This window comes from Acanthopagrus latus, chromosome 10 (genome assembly GCF_904848185.1).
Source record: "Acanthopagrus latus isolate v.2019 chromosome 10, fAcaLat1.1, whole genome shotgun sequence".
NCBI classification, from domain to species: Eukaryota; Metazoa; Chordata; class Actinopteri; order Spariformes; family Sparidae; genus Acanthopagrus; species Acanthopagrus latus.
Window position 1 is genome coordinate 11226968 of NC_051048.1, and position 12685 is coordinate 11239652.

At 44.6% G+C, this 12685-nt stretch overlaps 2 protein-coding genes across 2 annotated transcripts in view; one reads left to right on the forward strand and one right to left on the reverse strand.

Moving 5' to 3' along the window:
- aco1 (aconitase 1, soluble) overlaps window positions 1-2088 on the forward strand; it is a 10395-nt gene extending 8307 nt beyond the window's left edge. Inside the window, 6 exon segments of the mRNA XM_037113181.1 lie at window positions 9-30; window positions 159-232; window positions 235-305; window positions 399-521; window positions 820-1005; window positions 1092-2088. Coding sequence (XP_036969076.1) covers window positions 9-30; window positions 159-232; window positions 235-305; window positions 399-521; window positions 820-1005; window positions 1092-1208 — 593 coding nt within the window. The 3' untranslated portion in view covers window positions 1209-2088.
- Window positions 2089-6256: 4168 nt separating this feature from the next.
- Window positions 6257-9710, reverse strand: paqr9 (progestin and adipoQ receptor family member 9). The gene has a single exon (XM_037113238.1). It carries the CDS (start codon window positions 8737-8739, stop codon window positions 7579-7581), a length of 1161 nt encoding a protein of 386 aa, XP_036969133.1. The 5' UTR covers window positions 8740-9710; the 3' UTR covers window positions 6257-7578.
- Window positions 9711-12685: the final 2975 nt, after the last annotated feature.

Below are 12685 nucleotides of genomic sequence, written 5' to 3' on the forward strand. Positions count from 1 at the left end.
CTGTGCAGCACGCTACCTGACCAGCAGAGGGTGAGTTGCCCCAACAATTTGAAATTCACTAGCTGTATTAGCAGCAGAGTTTGATGTCTGGGTCCAGTTTTATGAAGCACATGAGCTGCAACAACCAGTCATTCTTGAAACAAACTGTGTTTTGACAGTCTGACTCCTCGCGACTACAATTCATACGGCTCACGCCGAGGTAACGATGCTGTCATGGCCAGAGGGACATTCGCCACATCCGCCTGTTTAACAAGCTCCTCAATAAGCAGGCACCGCAAACCATTCACCTGCCGACAGGAGACACGGTCAGCACCCCTCTGTGACTTTGATCCCAATTTTAATGCTTTTGCCTCACTCGCCTTTGTCTCACTCTGGCATATTTTGCCCTTTCCGTCCAGCTGGATGTGTTCGATGCAGCAGAGAGATACCAGCAGTCTGGAGTCCCTCTGGTGGTTCTAGCGGGGAAGGAGTACGGATCCGGCAGCTCCAGAGACTGGGCAGCAAAGGGCCCCTTTCTGCTGGTGAGCATCACTAAAGAAAAAACATATCTAATATAGAAGGCCTGTTTGTTAATATACCGAGACTGCGTGTGCTCATTTAGAAGGCAAGTCATTACCAAGGGAGTCACATGAGCACTGAGACCAGAATAACAAGCAGTGGTTTCCTCAAACATCAAAAAGTCAAAGCACCTTTTGTAGATGAGAGTAAATACAGTTACCCAGGGGATAGCTGAGTTGTCAGTGAAACTTTCATCACGTGACACATCGTTTTGCTGGAGTGTTGAAGTTGAAGAATCAGCCTCTTGTCGTGTGTCTTTAGGGCATTAAGGCAGTGATAGCCGAGAGCTACGAGCGGATCCACCGCAGTAACCTGGTCGGGATGGGAGTGATCCCTCTGGAGTATCTCCCCGGCGACACCGCCAACAGCCTGGGACTGACCGGCCGAGAGCGCTACACCGTCACCATCCCCGAGCAGCTCACGCCCAGGATGATAGTGGACGTGAAGGTTCGTTTACACTCTTGTAGAACGGGAGTGTCTTCCCACTGCTGAGGTAATCTAACACTTGATGTTGTCTCTGTCTGCCCTCGCAGCTCGACACAGGGAAAACTTTCCAGGTGCGGATGAGATTCGACACCGACGTGGAGCTGGCTTATTTCCACCACGGAGGCATCCTCAACTACATGATCCGCAAGATGTCCGAAAACTAAACGCACAGCACAGGAGGAGGGAGAGTGTTTTTTTTTTTTTTTACACTATTCCACTGATCAACAGGGGGCAGTAATTTGCCAAGATGTGCAGCCGTGTGCCAACAAACAGGGAAGAAGTAGCTTGCAAACGGTGCAAGTTTCACACACGTTTTTATGAGGAAGGAAATGCATCACGTTTGTTAGAGCTGCTGAGTAATGCAGACCAGAAGCGGAAGAAAACCACATGTTCCATCTTCATCCACAGCCACGCAGAGCTCATAACCTGCCCGCAGTGTGAATCATAAGAAAGCACTAAGAGTGGCGATGTCAGTAATATACTACCAATGCCCCGCCCCTTTGGTCACGATGTTGGTGGTCAAGGAGAATCAGAATGAAATTTAATCTTTGCACATGTAGCATTCCGTGACAAGTGATGAGGATATTATTGAAAGCGCCAAAGGCTGGATGCCGGCGAACCTGATGATCAGTTGTGGTGAACCTCTTAATCATGAAGACAGAACTGTAGTGTGACTTGACTGAGAGAGTAGAATATTAATTGTAATTAAAATATTGTATCATAATAATCTCTACCTTACATGCAGCACTAATTTCATCTCTAATTCCAAGGATCTCTGCTCGTTCTTCAGACATTCCAAACTTTATCCTAAACCTGCTTTTGTCACGTGTCAGGTTAATGTCATTGACTGCCTTAATGACTGAACGTGTGATGTCCTTTGTCTCAGTGTCTTAATGTTTTTTTTCTCTGTTATCCCGAAACACTCAAAAATCACGTTTTTGTCGAATTGTTCCATGTTCTTTCCTCATTACATGCCTGACTACACTACGCCACATACTACTGAAAAGTAGAATAAAATGTGATTTTTTTTTTCCTTTTGGAATAGTTTTCCTGTCATTAATTCATTGTACCTTAAAGATGCATTATGTAACAAGTGGCCACCTCCTGACTTCATTCCCCAAATAAAGAGGGACGATCGATCACCGTAGTATCTGCTGATGTATAGTTAGCTCAGTTAGCCACGCAGCTAGCAAGTGGTATGACATGAAAGGAGGGGCCGGAGCTAGCTGGTTAGCGTGACGTCAACATTCTTTTTTTAGTCTGTTAATTTTAGTTCATTTTTGATTTTTTTTCGAGCTAAACTTATTCCGCACTGCACATTTTATAAAAAGCTTGAATCTCATCTTCATCTGCCGTGACTTGGCAGAGCTCAACTTCACTTACAGGACTATATCGGAAAGCTTTTCTTTTTTTTTTTTTAAATACACTGGAGAATATGCACCTTGAAACAGTCCCCACAAGCTCTTTTAAAGTCCATAAATAGTCCGCAGGCTGTCACTGGATCACTTGAAAAGAACTGTCAAAAGTTTGGAGGATGAGGTTGTTTCTAAGCTGCTCTGTCTGCATGTTGTCTCTGACGTTCCTTCACACTGAGCGGGAACGGTTTCTATCTCGTCTTCATTTTGCCAACCGGACGACGCACTCGGGCGGTTTAGCGAGAGGGAACGCTTGAAACGTCGGTACTATGACTAGCATTGATTTCTAGTCCCACACGCCAAACACTATGTCCAACTCAAAAGCATCAGGCGTGTGGAGCAGAACCAAGGAAGCAGAAGAATGATCCCACTGAATTGAGGGAGGATAAAGTGTGTCAGTCAGCACCTTCATCATCGTCGTCCTCCTCCTCCTGCGCTCCTCAGCCATTACCAATTACTCCCAGCAAGCCTCCACTCTTTGGGAAATGAAGGGTCATTGACAGCACTGTGCTTGCTGAGGTTTTTCTCATTTTGATGTTGCCCCGGTCGTCACAGTGGGAAGCGTCACCAGGGATGGAAAAAAAAAGCTGGTGTGTAGGGGGAGGAGCGCAGTTTTGCATAAAAGCCAGCTGCACATGTTCTACAACCCTGCCAAGCTCCAGCACTCCTGCGAGCACGTGCACCTACTCGCACACAAATGCATGGGCCTGAAACTCAGGACTCAGTTGAAAACATTTGAATAATTCAAACCTTAGCGAGCCACAGACTGAAAGTTCACCCTAACCTTTAAAAGTCTGGAAAAGTCTCAAGCGGCGCTGGGCAGCCGTGAGCAGCTGCAGCCCCTTACACTTGCAGACAACAAAACCCAGCAGCTGCTTCAGGAAATGTGACGCTTCACTTGGTTAAACTTCTGAAACAAAGTCTTATCTTCTGTCTGTCTTTTCAACAATGACAGTCTCATGTTTGACTATTAAGTCAGAGGTCAGGATGTGGTTAGCCTAGCTTAGCATAAAGAGTAGAGGCAGAGGGAAACCACTAGCCTGACTCTGTCCAAGGTTCAGAAATACAACACATCTTGTTTCTTTTACTCTGTTAACAAAGACAAATTAATAAGATTATCTGTGATTTTAGAGCTGGAACCATTTCAGTGCCGGACATCATTGACCAGCCATTAAAAATACACAATCTTTCCTTCTTTCTTTCTTTCTTTCTTTCTTTCTTTCTTTCTTTCTTTCTTTCTTTCTTTCTTTCAATGTTATTCATTCAGAGAACTGTTCAGATATATTTTAGTCCCAACATGAAATTCTATTTCACAAAGTCTTCTCCACACTGCCAGGAATGTAATTGTGATTAGTAAGCACTACTTAAAAAAACAAAAAAAAACAAAAACACTTTTGGCCTAAAATGAGTCAATTTTAAATACATTCCACCTAAGAACATTAAAATCTATGAAATATCCAAGTGTCACTTTCTAAGTGCAGAGTATGAATTCTCCTACATTGCTTATGAAAACCAACGTAAAGTTAAATCGCAGCGGGGGAAACAACCCTAACTTTTCCTTACTTCTCCTACTGAATACATAAAGAACACATTTTTAGGTGTGTTAGGTTTACCTCCAAATCTGATTCGAGATCATCTCCTGCGCCCAAATGCCAACAACTTATAAAAAGATCTTGACCTCAGTGTTCCCAATTATATCTATGTCCCTGATTGGGCATTATGTTAACTGTCAGAATATACAATTTTACATGTTTTGATTCATAATGTTTACCTAGCGTGTTAGCATTATTTATCTTTCATCTTTTTATTTTTTTACCATGAAATCACAGCCACAGAATGAACGACTCGCCACAACGATCATAATTCTTTGCATAATTTATTCAATAAAATCATCCATATTAGTATTTGATACATTAATTAACATCATGGAGGGTTTTTTTTTTTCACAATTTCAACATTAGGCAGGCAGATTCTACAATCACCCTCCGGTGGTAATTCATAATTTAATGTGTAAATAGTATATTAGCATCCTTCTCCAGTCACCCCTGAGTGCATCGCTAGGTAACAGTAGTCTGTTAGTCTCACATTCACATACTGAACACTGCTTTTTTTTTTTTTTTTTTTTTTTTTTTTTTACATTGATTCAAGTGTGGTGTCCACCGTCTACAAGGGGGAGAGGACGAGGTCAGTCTCAACGATGGTTCTTCTCAGTGACGAGTGACACAAACGCTCCATTGAGGTAGAAACATCGCTTCAACATTGTGACGTGATGACTCTCTGATGTTTGATTAGAAAAAGCGCTACCTGAACCTGAAATAATACAGTACTGCAGGGCTGAGCCTTAAAAAGGAACATTTTGAGGAGCTTTAGAAAAAAAAAGCTTTAAAGTGCACCATAACAGCATGATTATCACAACCTCTCCACATGCTCCCCATGTCACATTAATCTACCTAATATGATTTACAGCTCGAATCAGTTTTGTCTTGTGCAAGTGAATGCCTCGAAAAACGTTGAGTAAATGTGCAGAGAATAGAACACAGTGGATGGATCATGAACATTTCGGACATCGACCAACATGTTACCGACATTTAAAAGTGCCGTAAACGAGAAAACAGCTCACAGTTGAAGATGGGACAAACCGAAAGGGCGGCATGACAGATAAACATGAAAACACACAGAGAAAACACACACTTCTTCTGAGCGCTCGCAGTCACAAACTGACAGTGAGCTGAGGAATTATTTTCTATCTTTCTCTTTTTAAAAATCCCATTTCCTCTTCCCCTGTCAGAGAGGTCAGGCTCGGTTTTCAAGTCAGCGTCTTGGACCCAGTTCCTCTGAGACGCAGTTTTTTTTTTAGTTCATTAAAGAGAACTGAAAATGCCCGCTGTTTCTTGTCAAAAACAAACAAATCTAGAAATGTTTTGGACCACATAATACCTTACATTCAAGCAAGAATCTGTCAGAAAATTGTCTTTTCAGTCGGAATATTAGAATGTTTTGCGCAACCCTTGAGGGCGATACTTTTGCATTATTTTTCTGTGCGTTACTGATCAGGCTAATATCACTGGCTGGCTACAAAGAGGGGCCTGCGTCCAGATTCAGCACACCAAAAGGTTCAATTTGGTCGCCCTGATGTTTCTAGAGAATTTATTTATTATTTAAAAAATATATATGTATTACTTGGTTAATGCCACTAGACTCTTTCTTTGCCTCTACTCTCTGGGATTTGACTATCTACAAGAAAAGCACGACAAACATGGACATAAACAATTGGCACCGTCACAGAGAGAAAAAAAGACAATGTCATAAAAGTTCAAATGAACCAAAACCAGACCTGGCCCAGGTCCACACAGCTTTAAGCAACAAAAACGGGGCCTGTCGGCTTTGGGTCATTGAGTAGAATTCTACAAAGAAGAAACACCAGGGAAGACAGGAAAACAGAAGTCTACATGGGGTATTTCTAACATTTGTGCAGAAATGACCTCCAACAATAAGGCTTCATGCAATTAAAAGTTGAACATAGATGAGGAAGTTAGCATTTCATCCACATGGCTAACTCTTATCCCAGTTTGTGCCTCTAATATATTATTATAATTATTCCAATCACAGACCTAAACATCCCTTGAAATGATGAGTTTCCGCCGATCTGTGAAACCACAGCAGCTCCTTACAAACGTTTAATGCTGTTTGAAAGGAAGTCCTGAAAAATGACATGTTATATATATATTTTTTATCTTTACATATGAACAAATAAAAATCTTTTTTTTTTTTGGGGGGGGGGGGGGGGGGGGGGGGCACTTCAGGGCCTCCGTACTAGAATCTTTGAGGCTATACTGAAAATACCCCCATACTTGAAAGGTGCGACCTGCTGAGAAAACGACTAAATTGATCCATCTGTCAAGTGCAAAGCTGCCCAGGGAGTTCCTGGTGTGTAGCATAACTACAATATTGCCATTATTTTGTCTACCGCTTTTACAAACTATGGCTTTTGCTTCGAGGGGCCTCTCGTTTCATCATCCTCATTTAATCTGTTTTCACAGCGCCGGCCTTCAAACCGGAGCTGTGACTGCGACATTTTAAGTTTTGATTGATAAAATATTGCTAACGTGAGCTATCAGGGATTTGTACCACTTCTTTGCGCTCCGCACAAATCCAGAACACTTTTCATACTTGCTAAAAAAAACGATTTACATCACATTTAATCTGAACTAAAGCACTCAGTAGTGTCAGCAGTGTGACCATAATCTATGAGGAACTAGTCATCAGTGTAATGAAAATTCATACACAGCAGATGTACGCACGCGCTATGAGTACATTAACCCGGCAGAGCAGTTCAAGCAGGACATCATTATACGCTTCGGGGGGATGTTTTAGTCCTTTGAGGTTACAAAGCGAGCATGGCTTCTCAATGACAGGGCGAGTAATCGAGCGGCCCCGTGAAAGTGCTCTACCGAAAGCCTGATATGAGCTCTCAGTTGTTTCTGTTGCGTCGTCAAGGCCGCCGCACTTCCTGCGGCAAGGGTCACTTAGAGAGAGAGAGAGGGGGAAGGTGCGGCTAGCAAGGGTCAGAAAATGGGACTTGTTCAATGTTTAAACAAAGGGCTCAACTGTGGCCGCAGCACCGGCGTTTCAAAAGATTCAGTCAGAGGAAGGGGAAGTGCAACAAGCGGAACTACTCGACAACAGACACATACTCCCACGCTGACATTTAAAACCAACATTACCCAAATGTTATATGGAACGTGTGTTCTCCTGTTTACCGAGATCTCCACCCCCCCACCCCCGTCCTGAAGTGTACAGTCCCTCGAGGTAGTTATTATCATCAGACATCCTGTTGGAACATGCTGGAGCAGCTCTGGGGAGAGAGCTGGCAAGGTCTTTCAATATTCACTCAACCAGACAGCCACCCTGTGGTGAGCTCAGAATATAATCCTTTCATCTCTCCTTGTCCCCAATTTTCCCCTCCGAAAAGCTTGTAAAACGCTCCCAACGGGGGTGGAACATACGACGGACTTGAAATCGGGAGGGAGACATTGTTGGAGTTGTGCGCTTCTCTCTCGGTGACTTGGCTCTGTGTGCATGTGCAAATCTTTTGAGACGATCGAGACAGCCTTTGCGATCAGTGACATTTCAGGTGTTTCTTGGGGTGTTCCTTCACGAGCTGTTCTCTCTGGGGTCCGTAGATGCAGCTGGCGCACCAGGAGAACCACACGATGATGGAGACGATGGTGGTCTGGAGGAGGAGCATCACCCCGTAGGTGGAAGCGATGGTTGGTCCAGGTAGGCGGGACATGGTGGCAGGGGGCAGCAGCAGGGTCGGGCTGAGGAGGATCGCCCTCACCTCGGCCTTGATCATGTGGAGTTCGTCGAGGATGGACAGAAAGGTGCAGCAGTGGAACCACTGGTGGCTGTGCCCCCAGATGTCGAAGCGACCCGGGGCCAGCCGCTCAGGGAGCTTGCTGATGTTGAAGACGGCGGACACCAGAAGCCAGAGGCAGTGGCGATAGAAGAAGTTGGCGGTGGTGGTGGACGCAGCAAAGGAAGGGGAGGTGGCGCTGTAAGGCGACCTGGTGAGGAGGCGGTAGAAGACCGGCGTGGAAGAGACGAGGAACGGGAGCAGGAACACAAAGGTTCGGATGACGTACCGATACTTCCTCCACCTCTGGCGGGTATTGCAGCAAGACAAGACGCATATGATCGCAACAAAACACGCGCACGGAATGTAGAAGGTCTCGAAGAAGACGCTGAACTCTGGGATTGCATAGGATGATGTCGAACCCCCTGAGGGTTCAGTATTCTGGTCCACATGGGAGCCATTGGGCCCTCCGGTCTCCACTATCCCCGCCCGAGGGTGGATGTAGTAGTAGTAGGCCAACGAGGAGCCCACGGTGTAGGAACTGATAGTGCCATAATCCACAAAGAAGCAGACTTCTCTTACCACCAGAGACATGGAGTTGAGCAGGTGGGCCATGCTGCTCGCCATTAGCAGACAGAACACGCCGATGTAGTAGTTCCACAGCGGGTAGAAGAACGGGGCGTCACCCTGTGGAGCGCCCTCCCAGCCGAACACCTCCACAAAATAGTAGGAAAAAATGAAAACAGGGAGGAAGTGCGTCCAGAAGTTTCCCGTCTCATTAGTGGGCCGGAACGCTGACAGTAAGCACTCCCTCAGGCTGTAGTTGGGGAAGCGGTAGCCGGTCAGGATGAAGTTCTCTATAACCCGAGGCGGCACGTCCGTATGCCGCAGAAGAGGTAACGGCTGGCCGCAGTTCAGAAGCATGGCGGCGACAGTTTAAGTTGCTGACGGCCCGGGAGGGGGGGGAAGTATTTTGTGGGATCCGACTCTTCAGTTTTTATTGCTTGGCTGTTGACTTTATTGCTGGTCACAGTAAAAACTGGTGATTACAAACAGACAATCTTGTGCTCGTGAGTAGATAAGGCATCTGCGGGCTGAATTCACTTTGAAAAGACCTTTCAGCCCAGCTCCTCTATGGACCTTTGAACCCAGATCCACTCAGCCTTGCTGTGAGCTGTGTACTAATCCACAGAAGCAGGGCTGCTGGACGGTCGGCGTGCAAAGAGGAGTGCAGTCTCTCGAAGCCCGGGGCCACCTGCAGGAATCGATTTTCCTTTTGGTTTCCTCCCGACCCCAAAAGGTCAGCGACACAACCAGCGCACAGCGCCTTCCATCCAAAGTTTCTCCTGTTCCCTCAACTCTGCATAGGACATGGGCCCCAGGGACGTTGCTCTTTGTTCAGTCATACGCACATTCACGTGTCTTGTTACACACAGCACCGCAGCAGCACATCAAAAACGAAGGTCACTTGTTACAATGTTGGGAGGTCTAACAGGACGTCAGTTGATGTCTCGTGTATCCATACAGCGGAGCGTCCATTAAGCTCTCAAGCTATTTAGGTCATCCTGGCGTTGAGCACTATATCAGGCTGCGGCTGCTCCTCCTGTTGTCCCCGGTCCATCAGCCCCGTATCCACGTCCCACTTTCAATTCATCCGCTGCCCATTCCGTTACAATGCAGGGGCTCTGCGGAGGAGAGTAAAGCCCCGGGCTCCTGCAGGAAAAAAAAAAAAAAAACATACGTTGTATCAGTCGTTTAACACAAGGTCACGGACGAAAAACGCCATTTTCTGACCGGGAACTACAGCACATAGGGTCAGCTGCTACCGAGCCGTCAGTCTTATGTCCTGTGCTGCTGGGGCAGCCGGCATTTCAACGACATTACACTGAGGAGGACGGCGCCGTGACAGGTAGCGTCAAGTTACACGCGCCTTCATTACTGCACTTCCGGTTGAGAGTTTCGAACTAAAACCCAAAGTTTTTAAAAAAAAATTATTTAATATTATTTTCAATTGCTATGACAGTATTATTATAGCCACAGTTTTGTCAAAGCAGAATGTACCTCAAAGCCATTATGAGTATTAATTCATGTAATCATCAAATGTAAGAATATAAAATACATTATGATCGGGCCTGCTGTACATTATATTAAAGAGGGAAAACACAGTGTTAAAAAAAGATTAAAATATATGCAACAAGATAACTGCTGAAATGTTAAATGTAAGAGAAATGGAGTCAGATTTGGGAGCAACTAGGATGACTCATCGAGTCACTTGTGCAAACATATTAGGGGAAATTTCTAATATATGGTACATGTGTCTGATACATTTTAACATCCCACAAAACATATAGGTGCAGTCGTTTCTATGTTATAAGCTTTTTAGAAGATTCAGTCAAACTTACAGGGTAATCTGACAACGTTTGGTCAACCCGTTGTAAACATGCAAAATAGTAGCATTGTGTACAACATATGTATAACAGGTAACAGCTAATTGCTAGTGTTTTTTCATTATTCTGAATCTCTGTATCACCCCAGGAAAAATAGTGCCGTTGAAATTCACACTGAATTTACATTCTGAATAATGAGCGCAAACATTTTTTGAAAACTTTGGTTTCTGTTTTTAGCGAGTGATGGAAATAATCAAATGCAAACCAGCAGAGCGACATGTATTTACAGTGTGCTATATGTTTGTTGTTGTTGTTGTTGTTGTTGTTGTTGTTGTTGTTTTCGTGCATTCTAAATTGTTACGCTGGAAGGCTTGCAAAAATCAGGTAAATGATATAGAATTACAGTCAGTTAGTTAGTCAGGCCCATGAAACGAAGAAGAATGAAAGAAAGCTGACACTTTTATTTTGAAGGCGAATTCACTTAATTTCCGGGCCGGTTCTCGCTAAGCGCGTGCCTCGAGGCAGTTTGACGCAGACGCCGATGCGGAGCCCTCAGACCTGACAGTCTTGAGTCTACTTGCTGTCTGCGCGTATCTCCGTTAGTCACGCTCATTGAGGAAACCAAATTAATGTTAAAAAAACGACAGGAGTAAAGCCGTGCTAGGCCGTGCCGTGTTGTGCCGGGCCGGGCCGTGCCATGCGAACGGTCTTTCTCTTATCTGATTAAAATGCACACTCCGTCCTGTTGAGTAATCCTGCCAGAGCACCTCTCTGTTCTCCCCCCCACCCCCTCGTCTGTTTCCAGTGAAAACTGCCTTCTTGGACACACAGTGTCCATGATATGACAGCAGCAACATACAAACACAAGTATTTGACATTTGACTAAACCCTGTCGTCACTGTCCTGTTGTGTTACGTCACAACCCTGCTGGCTATTTGTCTATGGAGCCTGTTGAAAGGCTTGTGAGTTCACTGTACCGTAAAGAAGTGGTCTGGAGACCTTGTTTTCCTCGCTTGTTCAGCCATAGGAAATACGTACTTTTGAGTTTGTGTTATTACTCAAATAATAATGTAAATATTAAAATTCTGACTTTGAATGTCCTCTCTATCTTAGCATAGTTTGATAATGTCCTTGTTCATTTCCCCCTGAGAAGTTTAATTATGCTTTTAATGTCTAGGTTTTTAAAAAAAAAAAAAAAAATCATTATTAAAGTCAGCACAGCACGTTCAAAATAACAGTACAATTTACAGTTTCAGCCAGCCCGTCCACTGAACCCTTCCCCCTACACAAGCAACGTCATCCATGCACAGACAGGAAATGCCATTTTTGACAGCAAATCTCTTTAAGTCATCCACCAAATGAGTCTGCACTGACAGTGTGCTCGTTCGTGCGCCATTTATTCTTGCTGATGATCCAGGTTCCAGGTAAGAAATGTCCAAAAAAAAAAAAAAACCCTCTAGAACCAATGTATAATGCAAATATCATGAGGAGGCTTCCAGCAGTCAGGCCTGCTAAGCCAAACTTTACATGCTTTTCCCATAGAGGACAGGTGAAGGTCATGTCTGGGTTTTTTAAAGATATATTATGTAATTACTGCATTGAAGCTGTCAAAAAATGACATTTTAATGCTCAACAAAATATAGTTATATATTTTGTTTTAGCTTATCCCAAATGTTTCCAAACCAGAGAAATTGTTACTCGATGTGACAGTGTGTTTCACATGGTCACCTGCCTCTATAACATCCAGGACAACATCAAGTGATCAGAGGAGTTATTGTTGTCATAATTTCAAGCCATTTACAGTCACATGTAGCCATGTAGCTTTCTGCAAGCATGGGTTTTCATACCATTTCCCCATATACGGGTCGATGCCGTCTATATAGAGTGCATGCTGGGTGGACGAACGAGACTTATCCGGGAGTCTCTGCATGGCTGCTTGTTACAACACCACACACTGAATAGACAAAGCGTCTCTCCCTCTATCACGTCCTGTAAATCAGTCAAGCCCATCCGTCTTCCAGTTCACCCTCCAGCGGAGACTCTTGTGGCCAGATGTCAGGAAGTCTTTCAACTAGCAATTTTGGCAGGATGGGGTGGAGGTGGCGGGGGTGGAGCGGCTACTTTCCAAATTCCCTCCCCCGAGGAATGAGAAACAGGCCACACTGGAGAGCGAAGCAGCCCGGGAGAGAGCTACAGCATGCCTCTTTAAATTGTGATTGACAGGCACTCAGGATTTAATGGATGCGGAGGCCACGCCTGTGGCTGGTTATCATGACTTAATGGTCATATGATGCCGGGTAGATTTATACCACCGAGCCTTTAGAGAGACTGACATCATGGACAGAAATATTATACTCATCAGAACTATCTGAACGTCGTCATTACATTCTTTTCAGATCGAGCTACTGACATTCTAAACACTCCGGTGGACCATTTGATTCAAGGGTCCTTTAATTACTTTCTTCGAACCTTGAAAACCTCTA